Raw genomic sequence first — 26,412 nt, 5'->3', positions numbered from 1 at the left:
CTTGGGGTACAGGATGAAAACACTTGGAGTACAGGATAATAACACTTGGGGTACAGGATAATAACACTTGGGGTACAGGATGATAACACTTGGGGTACAGGATGATAACACTTGGGGTACAGGATGATAACACTTGGAGTACAGGATAATAACACTTGGGGTACAGGATAACACTTGGGGTACAGGATGATAACACTTGGGGTACAGGATGATAACACTTGGGGTACAGGATGATAACACTTGGGGTACAGGATAATAACACTTGGGGTACAGGATGATAACACTTGGGGTACAGGATGATAACACTTGGGGTACAGGATAATAACACTTGGGGTACAGGATAATAACACTTGGGGTACAGAATAACACTTGGGGTACAGGATAATAACACTGACAGGATAAGGTTGTAGAGTAATGCCTTCCTTACACTTTTATTTCCAGCTCAGGAGATATGATGTTCCGCTCATCTAGTCCCCCTGGTATTAGCTGATTCCTGTATTCTGTATGGCAGTACATAAAAGACGCTGTTATAGAAATATTTGGTAATAAAGCCCCAGAACATTTTTCTTCTCTTTCATTGCTATTTCTCTTGTTGTCTTGTAGACATGAGCGGTGGTAGTAATGCTGCTTCTTACAGTATATTGCTTGTGTTAGCAGCCAAGAACTATAATATATTGGCACTGTTAGTACCCGCGCTGCCCGCTTTATGATTGTAACAGCAGGGAAGAGAAGGCCAAGAAGCTGCCATGTTCACACAACACCGGAGTCATATATATATATATATATATATATATATATATATATATATATATACAGACAGACACTTCAGGGATACATGTTTATAGAATAGAGGTGTCTGGGGAAGGATATTGCCCCGCAGGTTATGTATCAAGGGCTATTTATGGCTTTATAAAAGTTGTTCTATGCCAGTTATTGCAAAACTACAACTTCCAGCATGCCCAGACAGCGTTCGGCTGTCCAAACATGCTGGGAATTGTAATTTTGCAACAAAAAGTAATTAACTTCTCACATCGAACAGGGAGAAGTGCAGTCCTGAGCTTACCCACAACCCCTTTCCCTGCCTTCTTGATGATCGGCTATGGGACAGACCCCAAACTGGGCAACGGTCCCTACTCTGAACAAGTACAGGATTTTGTGAGGTCAAACACAAAAACACTCTAGTTCGTAGGTCAGGGACAAAGTCAGGACACAAAGAGTTTACCAAGGAACTGACCAGGAAGCAAATGCAGATGAACAGCAACCAGATTAACAGACAGAAAGAGCAAGGTCAGGCAGACCAAGTCAGAACCAGGAAGTCACGCAGTACCAAATCACGTAGCAAAGGTGTAGTCAGAAAATAAGCCTAAAGGTGAGGAGAACTAGAAGACAGTATAACAAATGCAGGTATAAGAAGCTAATGCAATGACAAAACCTCTATCACAGGCAATGCTATGAAGCAAGCCTGTTACTTATATAGCCCACCCTAGGAGGGTGTGGAAGCTGAGCCCTGAGACCCTTGGCACGTTGTAACATTGGCACGTCGTTCAAGCCTCCTGATTGGCCCAGACATTAGGTTAGGGGATGGAGCTGCTGCCACAACCAGAAGCAGACAAGCCGATTACATTGCTTTTCATCTGTCTTTTCAGGCTCCTCCTACAAGCCGGCATTGATATCAATCGGCAGACCAAATCAGGAACAGCGCTACACGAAGCAGCACTGTGTGGGAAAACAGAGGTGGTGCGACTCCTTCTGGATGTAGGTATCTGGATCTACATGGCTGTGTATTATATTTAAAGGTGTACTCCACTGCTCCAGTGTCCGGAACATTTAGTTCCGACTGCTGGGTAAGGGCTGCGGGGGTTGTGACGTCACACCACGCCCCCTGAATGCAAGTCTATGGGAGGGGGCGTGACGGACGTCACGCCCCCTCCCATTGACTTGCATTGAAGGGGTCTGACATCATGAGGGTCGTGGCCGTGACGTCATGACCCCCGCACCCAGCATTCTGAACTAAACGTTCCGGACGCCGGGGCAGTGGAGTACCCCTTTAATTGTTGCAACCCCCCCATTATCAGCATAGTATTAAAATATTCCAATATACCAGACAACTGGAATTTTTATTTTCCGTAATCGCAAAATACAGTGTGCCATGGGCCATAATGGGTTAATTCTTTTAGAGCATATTATTTCTGTAGTCTTATGGACTTTATTTTAATATGGAAAAATAAGCGCCTGATGTGTAAATCCCCCAGAGGTTTCGATCCTGTAGAGAGACACATAAAAATGTTTCTTGATCTGCCAGTCCCTGGAGCCCAGGAGTCCTCAGGAGCCTGGCTGAATCTCAGCACATCAAAGATAAACCCTGAGGGACCATGCCAGATAAAACGGGCAGCTAAAGGGTAGAGGGTCCCTGAGGTTTTCTTCTATTTTCATTAACCCTAAGATCCCCATATCTTTCTTCCCTTCTTTTGCAGAGCGGGATCAATGCTCATGTGCGGAACACCTATAACCAGTCCGCCCTGGACATCGTCAATCAGTTTACAGGCACCCAGGCCAGCAAAGAGATTAAACAGATGTTACGAGGTAAGCCTCCTAGTGGGGGCAATAGCACCCAATGCATGCCCCCCCCAAAGTCCTGATGATCGTCTATCTTGGCTGAATGGGCAAAAACAATCACTTGACCTTCTTTGTGGTACACAAATCATCAGGTTAGGTCATCTGTTTCGGCTAATGTGCCAATCAATTGCTGTTAACCTTCTCATTTCCCTACTCCTACTGGGCAGTTTGTTGGGTGCTATTGGGCAAACTGGGCTCCCATTGTGGTACCACCAAGGACAGAAGTGTTGGCTGTTGGTTTTCCCCTCCATCCCTTTCTATGATCTTTCGACCAGTTTCCCAAACACATTTTTTTCCTAAAAGGGGTTTCTTAACAAAAAAAAAAGAGGGGTTAAACCAACCAGGAATGGACCCCCACTTATCAAGAACCCCATAAAAGCCATTAGGGCTATGGTAGGTACTGCATGTGCAGTCTCCCACTACATGGTTTCCTAACAACCCTTCTTGTTGTCGGACACACTGCTCCTAAACCAGCACTTATTGTTGCATATATATACATACAGTACAGACCAAAAGTTTGGACACACCTTCTCATTCAGAGTTTTCTTTATTTCCATGACTATGAATATTGTAGATTCACACTGAAGGCATCAAAACTATGAATTAACACATGTGGGATTATATACATAAAAGTTTGAAAATCTGTCATATTCTAGGTTCATCCTTTTGCTTTGATTCCTGCTTTGCACACTCTTAGCATTCTCTTGATGAGCTTCAAGAGGTAGTCACCTGAAATGGTCTTCCAACAGTCTTGAAGGAGTTCCCATGATGCTTAGCACTTGTTGGCCCTTTTTGCCTTCACTCTGTGGTCCAGCTCACCCCAAACCATCTCGATTGGGTTCAGGTCCGGTGACTGTGGAGGCCAGGCCATCTGGCGCAGCACCCCATCACTCTCCTTCTTGGTCAAATAAATGATGGTCCAACTAAATGCAAACCGGATGGAATAGCAGCCGCTGCCAGATGCTGTGGTAGACATGCTGGGTCAGTTTGCCTTCAATTTTGAATAAATCCCCAACAGTGTCACCAGCATAGTCCCCCCCCCCCCCCCCCACCATCACACCTCTTCCTCCACACCATCACACCTCCTCCTCCACACCAGCACACCTGTGAAGTGAAAACCATTTCAGGTGACTACCTCTTGAAGCTCAACAAGAGAATGCCAAGAGTGTGCAAAGCAGTAATCAAAGCAAAAGGCGGCTACTCTGAAGAACCTAGAATATGAGAGATTTTCAGTTGTTTCACACTTTTTTGTTATGTCTATAATCCCACATGTGTTAATTCATAGTTTTGATGCCTTCAGTGTGAATCTACAATTTTCATAGTCATGAAAATAAAGAAAACTCTGAATGAGAAGGTGTGTCCACACTTTTGGTCTGTACTGTATATATATATATATATATATATATATATATATATATATATATATAAAACCATTTTCCCCATTGTGCAATATCTGTGCAGGGCTAATGTATATTGTGCCTAATGTATTCTATTGACATCTAGTAATTGTTTTGTAAAATGGCAGGGCAAAAAACTGTAAGGCATTGTACTGTATTGCACAAGGATATATGGTCAATAAGTTCTGGAAAAAGGGAGGGTCCCTATTTGGCCGCCAGACCTCTCTCTAGCTGGGATAAGGAAGTTCAATGTTTAGTCTAGAGCAGTGGTCTCCAACCTGCGGACCTCCAGATGTTGCAAAACTACAACCCCCAGCATGCTCGGACAGCCAAAGGCTGTCCGAGCATGCTGGGAGTTGTAGTTTTGCAACATCTGGAGGTCCTCAGGTTGAAGACCACTGGTCTAGAGGGTGCAGAGTGTAAATTCAGTGTCAAAAGTCAAGTCCTATCCAACAGGCTCCGAACTACATTTACTTCTTCATGTCTACTGGTCAAGAGAACCAAGTCAGATATTCAGCAAGGATAAGTTTGCACAAGTTCCTTGCAGCATTCCAGGTCCTGATGGACTTCTAGCTGGGCCTTGTCATCTAGTGTTGGCTACAACCATCTGTCTGCACCCCACAGTTGGGAATTGTAGAGAATTTGAGGAAGTATGTTGTGATTGCCACATATGCGCTTGTCTAACATGTCTTAATTTTAAGGGGCTGTGCAGTCCATCCTCACACCAGACCCTACTAGTGGCACATCTAGGGTGAGACAGAAATAATCCATTTGGCGCCAATTCTATTTCTCTGCCTTCTTCCCCAGATGCCTCAGCAGCTCTGCAGGTCAGGGCACTAAAGGATTACTGCAATAATTACGATCTGACCAGTCTCAACATTAAAATGGGAGACGTCATCACGGTGAGTCTTAGGGATGTTTTTTTGGGGCTACAAAAGTGGCAGATGTAGTATGCATTAAAGGGGTACTCCGCCCATAGACTTCTTATCCCCAAAGGATAAGGAGATAAGATGTCTGATCGCAGGGGTCCCGCCCCTGGGGACCCCCGCAATCTCGGTTGTGGCACTCTAGACATCCAGTACATGGCGCGAACGTCGCTCCGTGCCGCTCCGATGCAGGGCTCGTGACGTCACGGCCATGCTCCCTCAATGCAAGTCTATGGGAGGGGACATGGCCCGCCACGCACCCTCCCATAGACTTGCATTGAGGAGGCGTGGCCCTGACGTCACAAACGGGGCATGGCCGTGACGTCACATGCCTCCAGCACTGAACCCGACGCTCTAAACGCTGGGTGCAGCACGGAGATCGCGGGGGTCCCCAGCATCGAGACAAGATAAGATGTCTAGGGGCGTAGTATCCCTTTAAAGGGAACCAATCATCAGATTTTACTCTATATAACGCTTGGCAAAGCGTCATATAGGATAAAATCTTTATTTTCACCATTCCCGGGGGACGCTCCTGCCCTCAGGGATGGTGAAGATATGAAGTTATAAACTAGTCACCGCCGCCGCCGTAAGTAGTCACCTGGGCGGGGAGCTCTTCTCATCTTCTCCCATTCTTCGGCCGGCAGCGACGCCCCCTCCGCTTGATTGACGGGCAGCGTCATCATTCTGCTCCGTCTGTTCAGTGAGCGGAACAATGACGCGGCCCATCAATCAAGCGGAGGGGGCGTCGCTGCCGGCAGAAGAACGGGAGTAGATGAGAAGAGCTCCCCGCCCAGGTGACTACTTACCGCGGCGGCGGTGACTAGTTTATAACTTCATATCTTCACCATCCCTGGGGGCAGGAGCGTCCCCCGGGAATGGTGAAAATAAAGATTTTACCCTATATGACGCTTTGCCAAGCATTATATAGGGTAAAATCTGATGATTGGTTCCCTTTAAGGATCCAAGTATGCTTATGTAACAGCAGCTGTAAAATTGTGTGGCTAATACCGTGTGTAGGGTTCCTCCAGTTGTGTCCGGGCATGCTGGGAATTGTAGTTTTGCAAAAGCTGAAGGCAGCCTGGTTGGGAAACACTGACAAAACATCGTTCAGGGAGACAACATGCGTAGAAAATTAAAATTCAAAAAGAAAATAAGAAAAAAAGAAATTCAAAAAGAAAATAATTTCCTCTGTAGAATGCAGCTGTTAAAAAGTACTGGAAGGATTAAGATTTTTTAATAGAGCTCATTTACAAATCTGTTTAACTTTCTGGCACCAGTTAATTTAAAAGAAAAATGTTTTCCACCAGAGTACCCCTTTAATTTGACAGATACAACAATTATATGCATATTTCCATTTAATCCAATACAAATTCGGGGGGGAGGGGGGTCGTTGTTCATCCCAAAAAAGGGATTTAAAACTTGTGTATGAAAATAACTTTAGGGTACATTCACACGGGCTGATTTTTTAGCGGGTTTTCTGCTGCGTATTTGAAAGTGGGCGTGCTCTTCTCGGCTGTCCGCAGCAGATTTTCCGTGGAATTTATGCTGCGGAAAATCCGCCGGAAGCCCCATTGAAGTCAGTAGGGACTGCGGCGGATTTTCCACAGTGTAAATTCCACCGCGGAAAATCTGCTGCGGACAGCCAAGATGGGCCCACCCACTTTCAAATAAGCAGCAGAAAACCCGCAAAAAAATCCGCCCGTGTGAACGTGCCCTTAGTCTAGGATTCCACTAAACATTTGGGTGGGATTTTTTTTGCCACAAAAAAGAAAGAATTTCACAATAAACTGCATCTTGGGAGTGAAAAAATGAAAGTCCAGTTTATTGTGACATCTGTTTTAGTATAGGCATTTTTTGTGTGTTTTATCCCCAAAGATTTTTGTTTGTGTTCTCCTTACAAATCATTTATGTGACTCAAAGATTTCTTTGAAGAATTGGGAGAAAAGAAAAAAAATGCCAGAAAAATAGTCCAGTTTAAAAACCACATTGCGTTTTTAGACTTCTATGGGAGGGAAAACGCCAAAGTTTCCTGGAAAAAAAAAAAGTCATATCCAGAGCAATTATGGAAAACTAATCTGGAGCCTCAATTGTCACAAAAGGGTGAAATGCGGCATTTCATACTTCCCTGTTGACTCCCATGTGTAGCCGTAGGCGGTATTTTTTAACAAGGGTGTCTCCAGCTGTTCTAAGCTAGAACTCCAAGCATCTCAGCATGCTTGGAGTGGTAGTTTTGCAACAGCTGGATGCACCCTGGTTGGGAAACACTCCCATAAGTACTAAAAACACCTAATTAAAGTAGCTGCTTTGTTTCCAAAAACAGCGCCACCCCTTTCCATAGATTGTTTCTGGTATTGCAGCTCTATTGAAGTAAATAGGGGTGAGCTGTAATTGCGCCATAATAAACTATTAGGTTCTGACCATGACTCTCTCTCTCTCTCCCCATGGGCAGGTTTTGGAGCAGCATCCCGATGGCCGGTGGAAAGGTTGTATCCACGACAACAGGACGGGCAACGACAGAGTGGGCTACTTCCCGGCCAATCTGGTGGAGGCCATCAGCAAGCGAACAGGCAAAGCCTCTCTTTTACGGAATAAGCCCTATATCTGTGTCTATTTACTTTTTGCAGTTCCTCGGTTTCCTAGGTTAATTGTCATAGCGCCGCTCAGAAAGTAATAATTACGGCGACGCCGCGCTTACATTGTATCAATATTTAAGTGTCGTCCTTCATTAACAATCCACTTTCATTAGCCTCACCGGATCCGACATCTTCTCCTGTGTAAACACTTTAATTACCTTGCGCCGGCCCTTTAATTGAGATCCTCAGCCTCATTATTCCCACCGCGTAATTATTTTTTATTTTCCGACTCCAAAGTTCAGTTCTATTACGCGGGAGGCGGGATGGAATGTGAACAGATTAGATTGGCACCACACGCGGTATTACCATTTGTATACGAGGAAAGTACAGTAAACAATGGTGGCTTATTGACACGGTGCCGCTTTATCCAGACAAAGTGCAAAAATGGGCCTAAACCATGCTGTACTTAGTAGGGGCTATGTGCCTGGTTATGAGCCGTGACCACTAACTTTAGAAGCGGTACTGCTATTAGAATTTAGACCTGTATGTTACAGCCGCCACATCGGGAACTGCCGTTGATCCCCATAGGCTTCTATGATTCAGCAGAAACATGTAAGGTCTTAAAGTTATCTAGTTACAACAGCTGTCAGACAAATGCTCCGATTCCTCCCAATTTTTCCATAGACATCATGCATCCTCAGCTCAGTTGAGCGTGCATGTGTTTTTAGTGGGAGAAAAGCAAACATCTTGCGGGAGAGCTGTAGGGCCCCTTACAGCTAGTAGAAAAAACTGCTGATGCGGCACCTCAGGATACTTTAGTTATCGATGAGATTCAAGATTCGATTAGAGTTGCCACCTTTCTTGCAAAAAAATACCTGCCATGCTAATTTGCATAATTAAAGGAGATATCCAGTGCTGAAACACTTATCCCCTATCCTAAGGATAGGGGATAAGTTTCAGATCGCGGGGGGTCCGACCACTGGGGCCCCCCCATGATCTCCTGGACGGGGCCCACCAGTCCACGGGAAGGGGGCGTGTTGACCACCGCACGAAGTGGCGGCTGACACGCCCCCCTCAGTACAACTCTATGGCAAAGCCGGAGCACTGCCTTCGGCAATCTCCGGCTCTGCCATACCGCTGTATTGAGGGGGCGTGTCAGCCTCCGCTTCGTGCGGTGGTCGACACCCTCTATCTGGCCAGCGAGCCGGGGCCCCGTAAGGAGATCACGGGGGGCCCCAGCGGTTGGACCCCCCACGATCTGAAACTTATCCCCTATCATAGGGGATAGATACATTTTTCAGTACTGGACTACACCTTTAATTATATATGCGTGACATCACAGGATACACATATGCGGGGGGAAATTTTGTTCTATTTTGACCCCTATAACTTTTTTATTTCTCCTTATACAGACCTGTATGATGGCTCATTTTTTGCGCCCCAATCTGCATTTTTGAAAAGTACCATTTTTGTTTTGATGTGACTCTTTGATCGCTTTTTTTTTTAAATTAAATTCAGGAGTTGCAGTTAGTTACAAATTACAACTCCCAGCATGCCCCGATACAGCCTGTGGCTCAGCAGCTGCCCCAAACGAAAACTACAACTCCCAGCATGTTGTACTATACAGTAGTATATAGTATAGGTCAGTGTTTCCCAACCAGGGGTGCCTCCAGCTGATGCAAAACTACAACTCCCAGCATGTTGGACTATGTAGTAGTATATAGTATAGGTCAGTGTTTCCCAACCAGGGGTGCCTCCAGCTGTTTGTAAAACTACAACTCCCAGCATGTTGGACTATATAGTATCACATAGTATAGGTCAGTGTTTCCCAACCAGAGCGCCTCCAGCTGTTGCAAAACTACAACTCCCAGCATGCTGAGAGTTGTAGTTTTGCAACAGCTGGAGGCGCTCTGGTTGGGAAACACTGGTATAGTATATGGTGCAATATTCCTGGAGTTGGAGGATTGGTTGGATAAATACTGGCCTTTGCATGGACGGTATTTTTGATAAAAATACTGTCAGGATGGCCAAAATACTGGCTGTGCCAGTAAAATATCAGCCAGGTTGCAGCCCTAAATTCAATCGAGGGAAAGTGATGTATTCCAGTTAAATATTTATTTCGTTTTTTTTGTGAGTACAGATAACGCGTTTTGCAAGGATGACCTTGCTTTCTCAGGTCTCAACAAAACCTGACGAAGCGAGGTTATCCTCGATAAACGCGAGGTATGCATAGCATCACTACTTACCTCAGCGGGCCGTATAGTATACATTAGTGCATAGTGCAGCGCTGGATACTGTCCCTGCTCCTAGTCGGGCTGAGCTGTACAGCCGCAGGTACAGCACAGGCTGGCAGGAGGTATACACATTGTATGTTTCCTGCCTAGCAAGAACATACAGTAAACCAGTGATCTGTATAATCCGCTGCTTTACTGTAACCCCATGCTGGGCTGAGTGTTAAGCGAGGACCTAGCAAGGAAAGAGTTAACTAGCGCTGCAAGATCTATAGAGATCGCTGCTTTACTGTATGTTCTTCCTAGACAGGAGAGATACACTATGTATACCTTCTGCCCAGCCTGAGCTGTATTCACGGCTGGGCAGGAGGTATATGCGACAAAAAAATGCCATAGTCTCAGCATGCTGCGTCCAAAAGCAGGAAAAATATGTTAAAGGGGTGTTCCAGGCCAAAAAATTTTTTATATATATTAACTGGCTCCGGAAAGTTAAACAGATTTGTAAATTACTTCTATTAAAAAAAATCTAAATCCTTCCAATAGTTATTAGCTTCTGAAGTTAAGTTGCTATTTTCTATCTAACTGCTCTCTGATGACTCACGTCCCGGGAGCTGTGCAGTTCCAATGGGGATATTCTCCCATCATGCACAGCTCCCGGGACGTGACATCATCATTGAGCAGTTAGACAGAAAACTTCAGATGCTAATAACTATTGGAAGGATTAAGATTTTTTAATAGAAGCAATTTACAAATCTGTTTAACTTTCTGGAGCCAGTTGATATATAAAAAAAAAGTTTTTGCCTGGAGTACCCCTTTAAACCCAAAAACGCAAAGTTAGTTTGACATTTTAGAATGCCATATAGATATACGCTCGCTAGCTATACGGTAGCTGTGGTGTTTATTTTTGGCATTTTATGGGTTGATGGGTTGTTATGGGTTGAACATTAACATGCCTCATCCTTTATTTATCCAACATCATACATATTAGATTGTTGGCTGGTCCAGATGACTTGTGTGTATGGGGCCTAAAATGTGGTCTCATTACACCCCGGCCATTGTGGTTGAACATGTGTTAAATATAGGTTTTATCCAACTATATATATATATATATATATATATATATATATATACTTAAAGATACTCAGATATAGCTATATATCTGAGTGTCTTAAAGTAAATTTCCAAAAATATTTCCCAATTTAAATTTACATAAAAAGTTGAGTAAAACTAATATTTCATATCTTTAGCTCTATTCTTATATGAAGCTCTGTTAAGAATTCTGCTGGTCGCCCTCGGAAACAGACAGCGGTTTAGCCCCACCTTCTCTGTCAGACCTGTGACAGTCTAGCCCCACCTTCCCTGTCAGACATGTGACAGTCTAGCCCCACCTTCCCTGTCAGACATGTGACAGTCTAGCCCCACCTTCTCTGTTACACATGAGACAGTCTAGCCCCACCTTCTCTTTCAGACATGTGACATTTTAGCCCCACCTTGTCTGACAGACATGTGACAGTCTAGCCCCACCTTCCCTGTCAGACATGTGACAGTCTAGCCCCACCTTCTCTGTTACACATGTGACAGTCTAGCCCCACCTTCTCTGTCAGACATGTGACAGTCTAGCCCCACCCCTCTGTCAGACATGTGACATTTCAGCCCCACCTTCTCTGTCAGACATGTGACAGTCTAGCCCCACCTTCTCTGTCAGACCTGTGACAGTCTAGCCCCACCTTCCCTGTCAGACATGTGACAGTCTAGCCCCACCTTCCCTGTCAGACATGTGACAGTCTAGCCCCACCTTCTCTGTTACACATGAGACAGTCTAGCCCCACCTTCTCTTTCAGACATGTGACATTTTAGCCCCACCTTGTCTGACAGACATGTGACAGTCTAGCCCCACCTTCCCTGTCAGACATGTGACAGTCTAGCCCCACCTTCTCTGTTACACATGTGACAGTCTAGCCCCACCTTCTCTGTCAGACATGTGACAGTCTAGCCCCACCCCTCTGTCAGACATGTGACATTTCAGCCCCACCTTCTCTGTCAGACATGTGACAGTCTAGCCCCACCTTCCCTGTCAGACATGTGACAGTCTAGCCCCACCTTCCCTGTCAGACATGTGACAGTCTAGCCCCACCTTCCCTGTCAGACATGTGACAGTCTAGCCCCACCTTCCCTCTCAGACATGTGACAGTCTAGCCCCACCTTCCCTGTCAGACATGTGACAGTCTAGCCCCACCTTCTCTGTTACACATGTGACAGTCTAGCCCCACCTTCTCTGTCAGACATGTGACAGTCTAGCCCCACCCCTCTGTCAGACATGTGACATTTCAGCCCCACCTTCTCTGTCAGACATGTGACAGTCTAGCCCCACCTTCCCTGTCAGACATGTGACAGTCTAGCCCCACCTTCCCTGTCAGACATGTGACAGTCTAGCCCCACCTTCTCTTTCAGACATGTGACAGTCTAGCCCCACCTTCCCTGTCAGACATGTGACAGTCTAGCCCCACCTTCCCTCTCAGACATGTGACAGTCTAGCCCCACCTTCTCTTTCAGACATGTGACAGTCTAGCCCCACCTTCTCTGTCAGACATGTGACAGTCTAGCCCCACCTTCTCTGTCAGACATGTGACATTTTAGCCCCACCTTCTCTGTCAGACATGTGACAGTCTAGCCCCACCTTCTCTGTCAGACATGTGACATTTTAGCCCCACCTTCTCTGTCAGACATGTGACCTAACAGCTTAGTTTAAACGGTATAACTGATATTTTTTTTTTATTTAACTGTTTATTTATCGTTTTATCAATACAATTTTCAATTCAGTAAAATAGAAAAATAAAAATAACAAAGAAAGAAAAATCTTGCAGCAGCAAGAATAGAGTTCATTGTCAAAGCGTATATGCAATATTGTAACAAGAACCCTACAACTAGGTAGCTTGAAGCAGTTGCCATGTTTCTATAGGAATTGAGTTGCAGATTTATAGATTATCTACTGATATTTTATCTCCCACACTGCACTGCTGTCTAGGAACAGAAATCCATTACAACTGCTACTGTCCAGCCATATTATTCATGTTTATTTATTCATTTTTTATGCTTATGTTAATGTTTTATTTTATATTTCTTTAGATACTTTTTTGTTATCTCCATGTTTTTTGTTTTCTTGTTACCATGTGACCTTTAGGTTCTTGGGGCTCAGGCGAAATAGAGAACCCCAGGCCACAGGCCACCATCCGAAGGGCGCCAGTATCTAATGGTGACCTGCATCACTCCTCCCATTGCCTGATGCTACCACCACATTCTCATCCAGTTCCTTTCAGTACGTTTGGTTACCAAAGGTCCCGCAGTCCTAAAAGGGAACTGCATTATGTTCCAGGTAGTCCATGCTGCCATCTCTGTTCTTGTGTTTGTGCTCCATATTTCTGTTGTTTTTGTTTTCTTTATTATTTTATTGTTTTAGTGTTTTTACCATTTTACAACATAAAAAAAACTTCATAAAATCTAAAGTAGAGAGCAGTTTTTGGTTCCAAGGCTATTATGAATGTCCCAATACCGATATGAGTATTGGCGCCAAGTATTTGTACCCATCCCGATGCCTGCATATCGACCGAACACAACACAGTCAGTGGGCAGAGAGATGTAGTTTCCCCCAATAGGTCCCCTCCATAATAACAAAATCCCTCTTTCCCATCCTCTGTTCCCGCACTTAGACCTCTTCATTATTCACTCCCCTATACATCTTATTCCCTATCCAAAGGATAGGGGATAAGATGTCTAATCATGGAGGTCCGGCCTCTGGGACCCTCCGCGATCTCCTGCCCGGTACCCTGGTGTTCTGAACATTTATGTGGTTGGGACGTCATGCCTCCTCCTCACGCCCCGTCCATTCATGTCTATGAGAGAGGGGGTGTGAGGGGCATGACATCACAACCATAGACACCCGAAACTGGCGTTACGGTTTTCATAATGCTGGGGTGCCGACCTGGAGATTGTGGGGGTCCCAGAGGCCAGACCCCTGGGATCAGACATCTTATCCCCTATCTTTTGGATAGGAGATAAAATGTCTAGGGCCGGAGTACCCCTGTAATCCAGAGTGGTGCAGGACCTGCCTTGCCATAATGTCATTTCCTGCACCACTATTGCTTACAGAAGAAGGTCCTGCACCACTGACAGAGCGGAGGATACAGAAGCCTTTCGTGTGGGAGCGGAGGGAAGTTGAGTGGGATTTTTCTTATTTTCCTTGGGAGGGAACTAATTGAGGGAAACTACTTGATGGGGATAGCTACCTAATAGGAAGTTCCCTACCTACCTGACTACCTATCAACTGGGGGCTTCTACCTACTGGGGGATTCCTTAGTTACCTATCTCATTGGAGCTTCTACCTAATAGGGGGCTTCTACCTAATAGGGGGATTCCTTAGTTACCTATCTCATTGGAGCTTCTACCTAATAGGGGGAATTCCCTACCTATCTATCTTCTGAGGGCTTCTACTTCCATGGGAGGATGTTCTACCTACCTACCTACTTAGGCTTTTACCTAATATGGGGGACTCCCTTCCTACCTACATGGGGCCTATGCCTTGGGTGGGGGGGGATTTCCAGCCTTACTACTGGACGCTTTTACCTAATAGTACTTAATAGTAAGGATGTCCTACCTACCTACCTACTGGGGGCCTCTACCTAATAGTGTGGTGATGGATTTCCTACCTAACTACTGGGGGCTTCTACCTAATAGGGGGGATTTCCTACCTAACTACTTGGGGCTTCTACCTAATAGGGGGGATTTTCTGCCTACCTACTGGGGGCATATCTTAATTATTAGTGTCAGTGAGGGCCTCATGTTCAACTTTCGCCTAAGGCTTCACAAAGTCTAGAGCCACCTCTGCTGTCACATGACATTTAAAAAAATAAAAGAATGGGTAAGGGGTATCGGTAAGTACTTAAAAAAAAAAAAAAAGTATTGGTAATTGGTATTGGTGAGTATTTGAAATATTTCCAAACTAATAAACAACAATGGGGCAACATCAGGGGCTAGGGACTTTACTAGGGAAGTGGTGGATGACTAGTGGAGGTACATGCAAATTGTTGCTGACTTAGGGGCCCACGTGCTGTTTTTCCACATCAGTCGGCTGTGTGAGTACAAATGGGATGATACATACTAAAGTGCTGTCTATGCGGTCAGTGGACACTCAGTTTGCATAGAGGGAGCAGTTATTAGCTGTGGGAGTTAGGTTGCGCTCTGCAGGGGTGGGAACACACTATGCAGGGGTGGGGACACAACAAAGCAGGAGCAGGAACATCTACTGACTTGTTTTATTATTTAGATGCCCTAAGTCAGTGTTTCCCAAACAGGGTGCCTCTGGCTGTTGCAGAACCACAACTCCCAGCATGCCCGGATGGCTGAAGGCCATCCGGGCATGCTGGGCGTTGTGGTTCTGCAACAGCTAGAAGCACCCTTATTGGGAAACACTATTCTAAGATCAAGGGGTCGACAATTTTTATTCGTATTACCAATAAGCTTTGATCCATTTGTAACCGGTCCCCCGATACCCTTGTTTTTCCTTCCTTTTCGACAATGTCGCTGTTGTGTCCAGACGGTGACCATTTAATTCTGCAAGTACAGCTTATCAGAAAGTCTTCAGAAATGGAGCAGATCGATAATGTGGTCTGGGACATAACAGCCTAAGAGCGACTGTGACTGCAAGGAGAGCTTAGATAATGGATTTAGTGGGATGTAGTGTCTAATGCATTTATCAGGCTTCGGTAGGACTCACCGTGACTATACACATATGCTGCTTTTTTATATCTTTACTATATTTAAACCTTTTTCCTCCTATCTATGAAGGTTCGCGAGGATCAGAATCCAGTCCGTCTCATATGTCTCCAGGCTCCACCTCTGTGGCCCCAGCAGAGGAAATCTGGGTACTGAGAAAACCCTTTGCAGGTACCCCTAACTCTTTCTACAAATGCTATTTACGTTGTTATATACCTATATTACTTTATTTATTGTTATTGTTATTATTATTATTGTTATTATTAATAAATAATCATACAAATTTATGTTTTAAAGTTGCAATCAGGGATTTATCTCAGTTGAGGATATTAAGGCCAGAATCTACCAATTGAATACAGTTCAAGCACCTATATCTGTATAGACACTGGTTTTATGTATAACATGGGCAAAACAGTAAAAAAAAAAAAATCCAAGCCATGTTCAGAAACAACAATTTACCATTAAACTGCCCCCTATATGCAAGGATATAACATCTATAATACTGCCCCCTATATGCAAGGATATAACATCTATAATACTGCCCCCTATATGCAAGGATATAACTACTATAATACTGCTCCTATATACAAGAATATAATTACTATAATACTGCCTCCTATGTACAAGAATATAACTACTATAATACTGCCTCCTATATACAAGAATATAACTACTATAATACTGCTCCTATATACAAGAATATAACTACTATAATACTGCTTCCTATGTACAAGAATATAACTACTATAATACTGCTCCTATATACAAGAATATAAGTACTATAATACTGCTCCTATATACAAGAATATAACTCCTATAATACTGCTCCTATATACAAGAATAAAACTACTATAATACTGCCTCCTATATACAAGAATATAACTACTATAATACTTCTCCTATATACATAAATATAACTACTATAATACTGCTCCTATATACAAGAATATAACTGCTATAATACTGCTCCTATATACAAGAATATAACTACTATAATACTGCTCCTATATACATGAATATAACTACTATAATACTGCTCCTATATACAAGAATATAACTACTATAATACCGCCTTCTATATACATGAATATAACTACTATAATACTGCTCCTATATACAAGAATATAACTACTATAATACTCCTATATACAAGAATATAACTACTACAATACTGCTCCTATATACAAGAATAGAACTACTATAATACTGCTCCTATATACAAGAATATAACTACTATAATACTGCTCCTATATACAAGAATATAACTACTATAATACTGCTCCTATATACAAGAATATATCTATAATACTACTCCTATATACAAGAATATAACTACTATAATACTGCTCCTATATACAAGAATATAACTACTATAATACTGCTCCTATATACATGAATATAACTACTATAATACTACTCCTATATACAAGAATATAACTACTATAATACTGCTCCTATATACAAGAATATAACTACTATAATACTGCCTCCTATATACAAGAATATAACTACTATAATACTGCCTCCTATATACAAGAATATAACTATTATAATACTGCCTCCTATATACAAGAATATAACTACTATAATACTGCTCCTATGTACAAGAATATAACTACTATAATACTGCCTCCTATATACAAGAATATAACTACTAAAATACTGCTCCTATATACATGAATATAACTACTTTAATACTGCTCCTATATACAAGAATATAACTACTATAATACTGCTCCTATATACAAGAATATAACTACTATAATACTGCCTCCTATGTACAAGAATATAACTACTATAATACTGCACCTATGTACAAGAATATAACTACTATAATACGGCCCCCTATATACAAGAATATAACTACTATAATACTGCTCCTATATACAAGAATATAACTACTATAATACTGCTCCTATATACATGAATATAACTACTATAATACTGCCTCCTATATATAAGAATATAACTACTATAATACTGCCTCCTAAATACAAGAATATAACTACTATAATACTGCTCCTATATACATGAATATAACTACTATAATACTGCCTCCTATATACAAGAATATAACTACTATAATACTGCTCCTATATACAAGAATATAACTACTATAATACTGCTGCTATATACAAGAATATAACTACTATATTACTGCTCCTATATACAAGAGTATAACTACTATAATACTGCCTCCTATATACAAGAATATAACTACTATAATACTGCTCCTATATGCAAGAATATAACTACTATAATACTGCCTCCTATATACAAGAACATAACTACTATAATACTGCTCCTATATAGAAGAATATAACTACTATAATACTGCTCCTATATACATGAATATAACTACTATAATACTACTCCTATATACAAGAATATAACTACTATAATACTGCTCCTATATACAAGAATATAACTACTATAATACTGCTCCTGTGTACAAGAATATAACTACTATAATACTACTCCTATATACAAGAATATAACTACTATAATACTACTCCTATATACAAGAATATAACTACTAAAATACTGCCTCCTATATGCAAGAACATAACTACTATAATACTGCTCCTATATAGAAGAATATAACTACTATAATACTACTCCTATATACAAGAATATAACTACTATAATACTACTCCTATATACAAGAATATAACTACTATAATACTGCCTCCTATATGCAAGAACATAACTACTATAATACTGCTCCTATATAGAAGAATATAACTACTATAATACTGCTCCTATATACATGAATATAACTACTATAATACTACTCCTATATACAAGAATATAACTACTATAATACTGCTCCTATATACAAGAATATAACTACTATAATACTGCTCCTATATACAAGAATATAACTACTATAATACTACTCCTATATACAAGAATATAACTACTGAATACAGAGATAACTTCCAAACCTTCCCCCGGGGTGAGTGAGATCTCATTCACAGGTAATTGGAATTATTTGATGGAATCAGCGTCCGCTCGGTGGAATACCGCCCTACGAGCAGAGGACATTCACCCGTTTTATTCTGCAGAGATGATCTCTTTGTATTTGTTTATAGACCTCGGGTGAATTCGCTTTGGACTAAATCCACCACATGATGAATGAGGATCGTACATGACACGACAAGTCATGCAGCTCAGATCCCATAGAATCGCTGTAAAGTATCGGGCTCTAGATATAATTCAGCGTGGCGAAAGAAACAGATGTAGCAGAGCTGACTCTGTTCTCTATAGCCTGCTACTAAATCGTATAGGAACACACTCGTTTTTTTCTTAACAATTAAAGGGGTACTCCGTTGAAAAATAATTTATTTAAATCAACTGGTGCCAGAAAATTAAACAGATTGGTAAATTACTTTTATTTAAAAATCTTAATCCTTCCATTACTTATCAGCTGCTGTGTGTTCCCCAGGAAGTTCTTTTCTTTTTCAATTTCTTTACTGTCTGAACATAATGCTCTCTGCTGACACCTCTGTCCATGTCAGGAACTGTCCAGAGCAGGAGAGGTTTTCTATGGGGATTTGTTCCTGCTCTGGACAGTTCCTGACATGGACAGAGGTGTCAGCAGAGAGCACTGTGGTCAGACGGAAAGGAAATTCAAAAAGAAAATAACTTCCTGTGGAGCATACAGCAGCTGAGAAGTACTGAAAGGATTAAGATTTTTAAATAGAAGTAATTTACAAATCTGCTTAACTTTCTGGAACCAGTTGATTTAAAAAAAATTTTTTTCCACCGGAGTACCCCTTTAAAGGGGTACTCCCTTGGAAAACTTTTATATATTTTTTATTTTATTTAAATTAGCTGGTGCAAGAAAGTTAAACAGATTTGTAAATTACTTCTATTTAAAAATCTTAATCCTTCCAGTACTTTTTAGGGGCTGTATACTACAGAGGAAATGCTTTTCTTTTTGGATTTCTCTTCTAACACGACCACAGAGCTCTCTGCTGACCTCTGCTGTCCATTTTAGGAACTGTCCAGAGCAGGAGAAAATCCCCATAGAAAACATATGCTGTCCTGGACAGTTCCTAAAATGAACAGCAGATGTCAGTAGAGAGCACTGTGGTCGTGACAGAATAGAAATCCAAAAAGAAAAGCATTTCCTCTGTAGTATACAGCCCCTAAAAAGTACTGGAAGGATTAAGATTTTTTTTTTTATAGAAGTAATTTACAAATCGGTAAATTTACAAAACTTTCTGGCACCAGTTGATTTAAAAAAAAAAAAAAAATTTAAAAAAAGGTTTCCAAGGGAGTACCCCTTTAAGGGATTGGCAAATTGACTCGACAGCACCACCCCTCTACGCAGGTTGTGTTTGATGTTGTGGCTTACTCCCATTCGGTTCAATAGAGATGAGCTGCGATAGCAGCTCATCTCTATTGAACCGAATGGGAGTAAGCCGTAATACCAAACACCACCTGCACAGAGGGGTGGCGCTGTTCTACGATTAAATCTGATATAAAAACAACCAATTAGATCCCAGAGTCTCTCCTGCCAAGCTATGCCTTTGCTTAAAGCAGTGTTTTCCGAACAGTGTGCCTCCAGCTGTTGCAAAACTACAACTCCCAGCATGCCCAGACAACCAAAGGCTGTCTGGGCATGCTGGCACTTGTAGTTTTGCAACAGCAGGAGGCACGCTGGTTGGAAAACACTGCTTTAAAGTGATAATCGTACCCGCTGTGTTAACCATTTCAACGCCCGACCGCTGTGCCACCCTCTGAGACGCGTGAAATGGATTAAAGGGCGGTTGCTATTGTTAAGCATCATGGGACATTTTCACAGATAGCAATCGCCCCCCCTTACCATCCTCCGTCCATTTGTCTCATAAATTATTAATTCGCACTTTTTCCGCCGTGTGTCTTCCATCAGATCACAGTTTATTTTTGCCTCAGTACCCGCCAGTTTTACACGCCGCGCCAGTGACATTACACTCCCTGGGTGTGCCAGAAATGCTGCCAACCATGCTGCAATATGCATGCCCCCAGGGTACTGGTGTGTGTGTGGTTTATTTGTAGCGGGGACAAATAAAAATAAAACGTAAATTTAGCGAACTGTGTCATGGGGCATCATGTATAAAAATGAACAAAATCTAATGTTACCCATACCGACTAATGATATAAGGGGTTTTATACACAGAGCCCTCCCCCCTCTATACTGTTTAATGCAAATATGTTCTTGCCCCCATGCCAGGTGGTGATCGCAGCAGCATGGGCAGCACAGGAAGCGCCACCAGTGGTCGGAGTTCTGGGAGCGGCCAGAGTGCTGGCAGCGCCCATGCTATACCGGCTAACGCAGAGGGGGTCAAGGTATACAGAGTGGGACTGCGGGTGGCATAAGAGTGGGACTGTGGTTGGCATCAGGTGTGGAATGGAGATAGGTGTAAACTTCTGTCTAAATATAGGAGATGCCAATGTTATAGCACCCCTTACAGATAGATAGATAGATAGATAGATAGATATGAGACAGATAGATATGAGACAGATAGATATGAGATAGATAGATAGATAAATAGATATGAGATAGATAGATATGAGATAGATAGATATGAGATAGATAGATAGATAAATAGATAGATAAATAGATATGAGATAGATAGATATGAGATTGATAGATATGAGATAGATATGAGATAGATAGATATGAGATAGATAGATATGAGATAGATAGATATGAGATAGATAGATATGAGATAGATAGATATGAGATAGATAGATAGATAGATAAATAGATAGATAAATAGATATGAGATAGATAGATATGAGATTGATAGATATGAGATAGATATGAGATAGATAGATAGATATGAGATAGATAGATATGAGATAGATAGATATGAGATAGATAGATATGAGATAGATAGATATGAGATAGATAGATATGAGATAGATAGATAGATAGATAAATAGATAGATAAATAGATATGAGATAGATAGATATGAGATTGATAGATATGAGATAGATATGAGATAGATAGATAGATATGAGATAGATAGATAGATATGAGATAGATAGATATGAGATAGATATGAGATAGATAGATAGATATGAGATAGATAGATATGAGATAGATATGAGATAGATAGATAGATAGATAGATATGAGATAGATAGATAGATAGATAGATAGCAAATAAAGAAGTAATCCGCAGCACTCCAATATAAGGTGCAAAAGGTGATGGATTTATTAGCCTCACGGCTATTCACCTTTTGCACCTTATATTGGAGTGCTGCGGATTACTTCTTTATTTGCTGTCTAATTCTGGCCCGTTACCTGGGACAACGGACCGCTGGCACCCACACCTACCTCCTTGCTTTGGTTGTGCTGCTCCATTTCTACGCTAGATAGATAGATATAGTTATAGCTTAACATTTGTGTATATATATGTATATTTCAGCCTAACTTCAGAATGACTGGAGATATTTTGAATAAAATTGATACACATTACTTATATTTTCCATAAAAATATAAGTAAACTCCCGGGCAACCTCCGCAGCCCGAGAGTAACGCGATCAGGAGATGTGCAGGAAGTCCACTGAAAGTCTATGAGACTTCTGTTACATCTCCTAAAGGTGTTACTCTTGGAACACAGAGGTAGTCCAGGTACACAGAATATACAGAATATATACACATCCTACACGGAATATATACACATCCTGCGGGGACAGGGAGGGAGGAGATTGATTGTGGGTTGAGAGAAGAGTGAGGGGGAGAGATGGCAGTGAGGAGTGTCGGGAGGAGAAGCAGCCTATCATTGCTGGGACGTCAAGAGACTGGGAAAAGCTGGGTGGCACACAGTACATCATTTTTAGTTATCTTCTCCCACAAGTTTGACTGGGCAACCCCGGGTACTCAGCTTGTAAACATATAACATTTGCATCAACTTTATTTGAATAGAAGCAAAAGCCTAAATGCCTGTTCACACTACGGAAATTCTGTGCGGATTCCACTCGCAGCAGAGTCTTATTGATGGGCCAGCACTTAAAGGGGTACTCCGGTGAAAAACTATTTTTTTTTTAAATCAACTTTGAAAATCACTTCTATTTCAAAATCTTACTCCTTCCAGTACTTATCAGCTGCTGTATGCTCCAGAGTAAGTTGTATAGTTCTTTCCAGTCTGACCATAGTGCTCTCTGCTGACACTTCTGTCCATGTCAGGAACTGTCCAGAGCAGGAGAGGCTATGGGGATTTGTTCCTACTCTGGACAGTTTCTGACACGGACAGAGATGTCAGCAGAGAGCACTGTGGTCAGACAGAAAATAACAACTCGACTTCCTCGGGAGCATACAGCAGCTGATAGGTACTGGAAGGATTAAGATTTTTATGTTAGAAGTAATTTACAAATCTGTTTAACTTTCTGGCACCAGTTGAATAAAAAAAAAAAATGTTTTCCACTGGAGTATCCCTTTAATGTCCCCGGCAATCTGCCATAGACAGTAAGGGGGAGATTTATCAAAACCTGTCCAAAGGAAATGTTGTTGAGTTGCCCATAGCAACCAATCAGATCGCTTCTTTCATTTTTAACAAGGCCTCTACAAAATGAAAGAAGCGATCTGATTGGTTGCTATGGGCAACTTTTCCTTTGTGCAGGTTTTGATAAATCTCCCCCTAAGTGCCGATTCCGGAGAGGCTGCTGTAAGCAGAATCAGGACGGAGTTTTTCGTAGTGTGAACAGAGCATTACTCTGCTCCAAACCTGAGAATTAAAGGGGTATTCCAGGGGGAAAAAAACTTTTTTTACATTTATTTTTAATTTTTTTTATCAACTGGCTCCAGAAAGTTAAACAGATTTGTAAATTACTTCTATTAAAAAAATGTTAATCCTTCCAATAATTATCAGCTGCTGAAGTTGAGTTGTTGTTTTCTCTCTGGCAACAGTGCTCTCTGCTGACACCTCTGCTTGTCTCGGGAACCGCCCAGTTTAGAAGAGGTTTGCTATGGGGATTTGCTTCTACTCTGGACAGATACACGTGTCATCAGAGAGCCCTTAGACAGAGAAGAACAACTCAACTTCAGCAGCTCATAAGTACTGAAAGGATTAAGATTTTTTTTATAGAAGTCATTTACAAATCTGTTTAACTTTCTGGAGCCAGTTGATACATATAAAAAAAGTTTTTTTCCTGGATAACCCCTTTAAGGTTTTGATCGTAGCTGGTGTCACACAAGCGTAATGTGGTCGCAAATACACCCGCAAATCCTAGCCTGACCTCAAGTCTAATGACCCAAACTGGCAGAATCCTTGTGATCTGAGGTGATGTTAGTTGAGGCATCTAAACTGCGGTCAGGTTGGGAATTCCGGCCATAATACACCAAAAGGCGACCATACTACTCTTGTCTGAAACTGGAAGCTGAGATCTGGATTGCTGTTTGTATAGTCCTCCCTCTATAGAGTAGAGTAAGAAAGTCTTCTTTTCTGTCCTTAATTAATGTTCCATCCATGTTAGTCCTAATACACAGGGACCTGCAAAGAGCACTTCAAATCTCAGCTTCCAGAGCTAAGACATGGTGGGAATTAAGATTATGCTTAAAGGGGTACTCCACTGCTAAGTGTTTGGAACAAACTGTTCCGATCGCTTGAGTCAGGAGCTTGTGATGTCATAGCCCCGCCCCCTCATGATGTCACGCCCTGCCCCCTCAATGCAAGTCTATGGGAGGGGGTGTGACGGCTGTCACGCCCCCTCCCATAGACTTGCATTGAGGGGGCAGGACGTGACGTCATGAGGGGGCGGGGCTAAGATGTCACGAGCTCCTGGGGTGTCGCCTCCAGCATTCGGAACAGTTTGTTCCAAACACTCAGCAGCGGAGTACCCCTTAAAAGGGGTACTTTGCTGGAAAAAAAAAAAAAAATATATATATATATATATATATATATATATATATATTTTTTTTTTTTCTTTTTTTTTTTCTTTTTTCAAATCAGCTGGTGCCAGAAGATTATACAGATTTGTAAATTAAAAAATCCTATTCCTTCCAGTACTTATCAGCTGCTGTATGCTCCACAGGAAGCTGTGTAGTTCTTTCCAGTCTGACCACAGTGCTCTCTGCTGACACCTCTGTCCATGTCAGGAACTGTCTAGAGCAGGAGAGGTTTTCTATGGGGATTTGCTCCTACTCTGGACAGTTCCTGACATGGGCAGAGGTGTCAGCAGAGAGCACTGTGGTCAGACTGGAAAGAACTACACAGCTTCCTCTGAAGCATACAGCAGCTGATAAGTACTGGAAGGATTAAAAATTTTTAATAGAAATAATTTACAAATCTTTTTAACTTTCTGGCACCAGTTGATATGAAAAAATGTTTTTTTTCCACCGGAGTACCCCTTTAAGTGAAGTCCTTGTGGGTGTTTAGGTTTTGGGTGAAGATACAATTTGCTGTGTATATTTCTGCCATAGTGAGGCCCGGTAATTCTACCGGTGGGGTTTTAAAAACTAAGATTCACAAAACCGGGGCTATTTTTTAAATCTGTGATGTCCATCAGTGGTTTCCAAACTGTGGGCCCCCAGCTGTGGCAAAACTACAACTCACAGCATGTAAAGAAAAAAAAAAATTATGGAGGGGGCGGGGCTGACAACTCTACCATGAACATTGTTGTCAGCAAAACCTGAATTTTTTTTTTCTGGACCTTCTAGGACAGCTTTCCTCAGCCAGGGTGCCTCCAGCTGTTGCAAAACTACAACTCCCAGCATGCCCAGACAGCCGTTGGCTGTCCGGGCATGCTGAGAGTTGTAGTTTTGCAATGGCTGGAGGTCCACAGTATGGAGACCACTGCTGGACAGCGGACATAAGGATAGGACCTCCCCTTCCATATTTCTCCATCTCACTTTTTTTCCCTCTTTTTACATCCTTTTTTTTTTCTTTTTTTGGTTTTGTCCTCACGTCCGTTCCATTTCAGCTGCTCGCCACTGTTCTTTCCCAGAAGGCATTGGGGCAGGAGCCAGGAGACGCCTGTGAGGGCCACACAGGTGCGTGGAGTTGGAAAAAAAAAATCCAGTCGGAGAAGCGGGATTTTCTAGAAAATAAACTGGAATGCACAATACAGCAATACTGAGCGGGCCGACACTGACCATTAGGACCGGAGAGTCATAGGGTTACCCCTAATGTAAAAGAAGATATAGATTTAGCGGCCTTTTTGGTAGGAGTACTCCGGTGGAAATTTGTAAAAAAAAAAAAAATTTTATCAACTGGTGCCAGAAAGTTAAACAGATTTGTAAATTACTTCTATTAAAAAATCTTAATCCTTCCAGTACTTATTAGCTGCTGAATACTACAGAAGAAATTATTTTCTTTTTGGATCACAGTGCTCTCTGCTGACATCTCTGTCCATTTTAAGAAACTGTCCAGAGTAGGAGAAAATCCCCATAGGAAACATATGCTGCTCTGGACAGTTCCTAAAATGGACAGAGATGTCAGCAGAGAGCACTGTGCTTGTGATGTCAGCAGAGAGCTCTGTGTTCCAAAAAGAAAATAATTTCCTATGTAGTATTCAGCAGCTAATAAGTACTGGAAGGATTAAGATTTTTTTAATAGAAGTAATTTACAAATCTGTTTAACTTTCTGGCACCAGTTGATTAAAAAAAAAAAGTTTTCCACCGGAGTACCCCCCTTAAAACAGGGAAGGCACAAGGGATCTCTGTTTAGGGGCCTACACTTGCTGGGGGCTTCCCCCATGTTTTCCTTTGCTGAAAGATAGAGATGAGCGAACATACAGTAAATTTGATTCGTCACGAACTTCTCGGCTCGGCAGTTGATGACTTTTCCTGCATAAATTAGTTCATCTTTCAGGTGCTCCCGTGGGCTGGAAAAGGTGGATACAGTCCTAGGAGACTCTTTCCTAGGACTGTATCCACCTTTTCCAGCCCACCGGAGCACCTGAA

At 42.0% G+C, this 26,412-nt stretch overlaps 1 protein-coding gene across 4 annotated transcripts in view; it reads left to right on the top strand.

Annotated features, from left to right (window-relative positions):
• Positions 1–26,412, top strand: part of CASKIN1 (CASK interacting protein 1) — a 299,543-nt gene that overhangs the window by 247,943 nt on the left and 25,188 nt on the right. The window contains exons 7-14 of one of the 4 annotated variants that reach the window (XM_056537147.1): positions 1,647–1,755; positions 2,475–2,583; positions 4,821–4,915; positions 7,389–7,506; positions 12,925–13,116; positions 15,585–15,683; positions 20,734–20,849; positions 25,431–25,500. In XM_056537147.1, coding sequence (XP_056393122.1) covers positions 1,647–1,755; positions 2,475–2,583; positions 4,821–4,915; positions 7,389–7,506; positions 12,925–13,116; positions 15,585–15,683; positions 20,734–20,849; positions 25,431–25,500 — 908 coding nt within the window. The remainder of the gene's footprint in view (positions 1–1,646; positions 1,756–2,474; positions 2,584–4,820; positions 4,916–7,388; positions 7,507–12,924; positions 13,117–15,584; positions 15,684–20,733; positions 20,850–25,430; positions 25,501–26,412) is intronic. The other 3 variants (XM_056537149.1, XM_056537148.1, XM_056537150.1) reach the window with 3 other exon arrangements.

Source organism: Hyla sarda, chromosome 8 (assembly GCF_029499605.1).
Source record: "Hyla sarda isolate aHylSar1 chromosome 8, aHylSar1.hap1, whole genome shotgun sequence".
Lineage (NCBI taxonomy): Eukaryota > Metazoa > Chordata > Amphibia > Anura > Hylidae > Hyla > Hyla sarda.
This window is presented reverse-complemented; position numbering and strand designations above follow the sequence as displayed.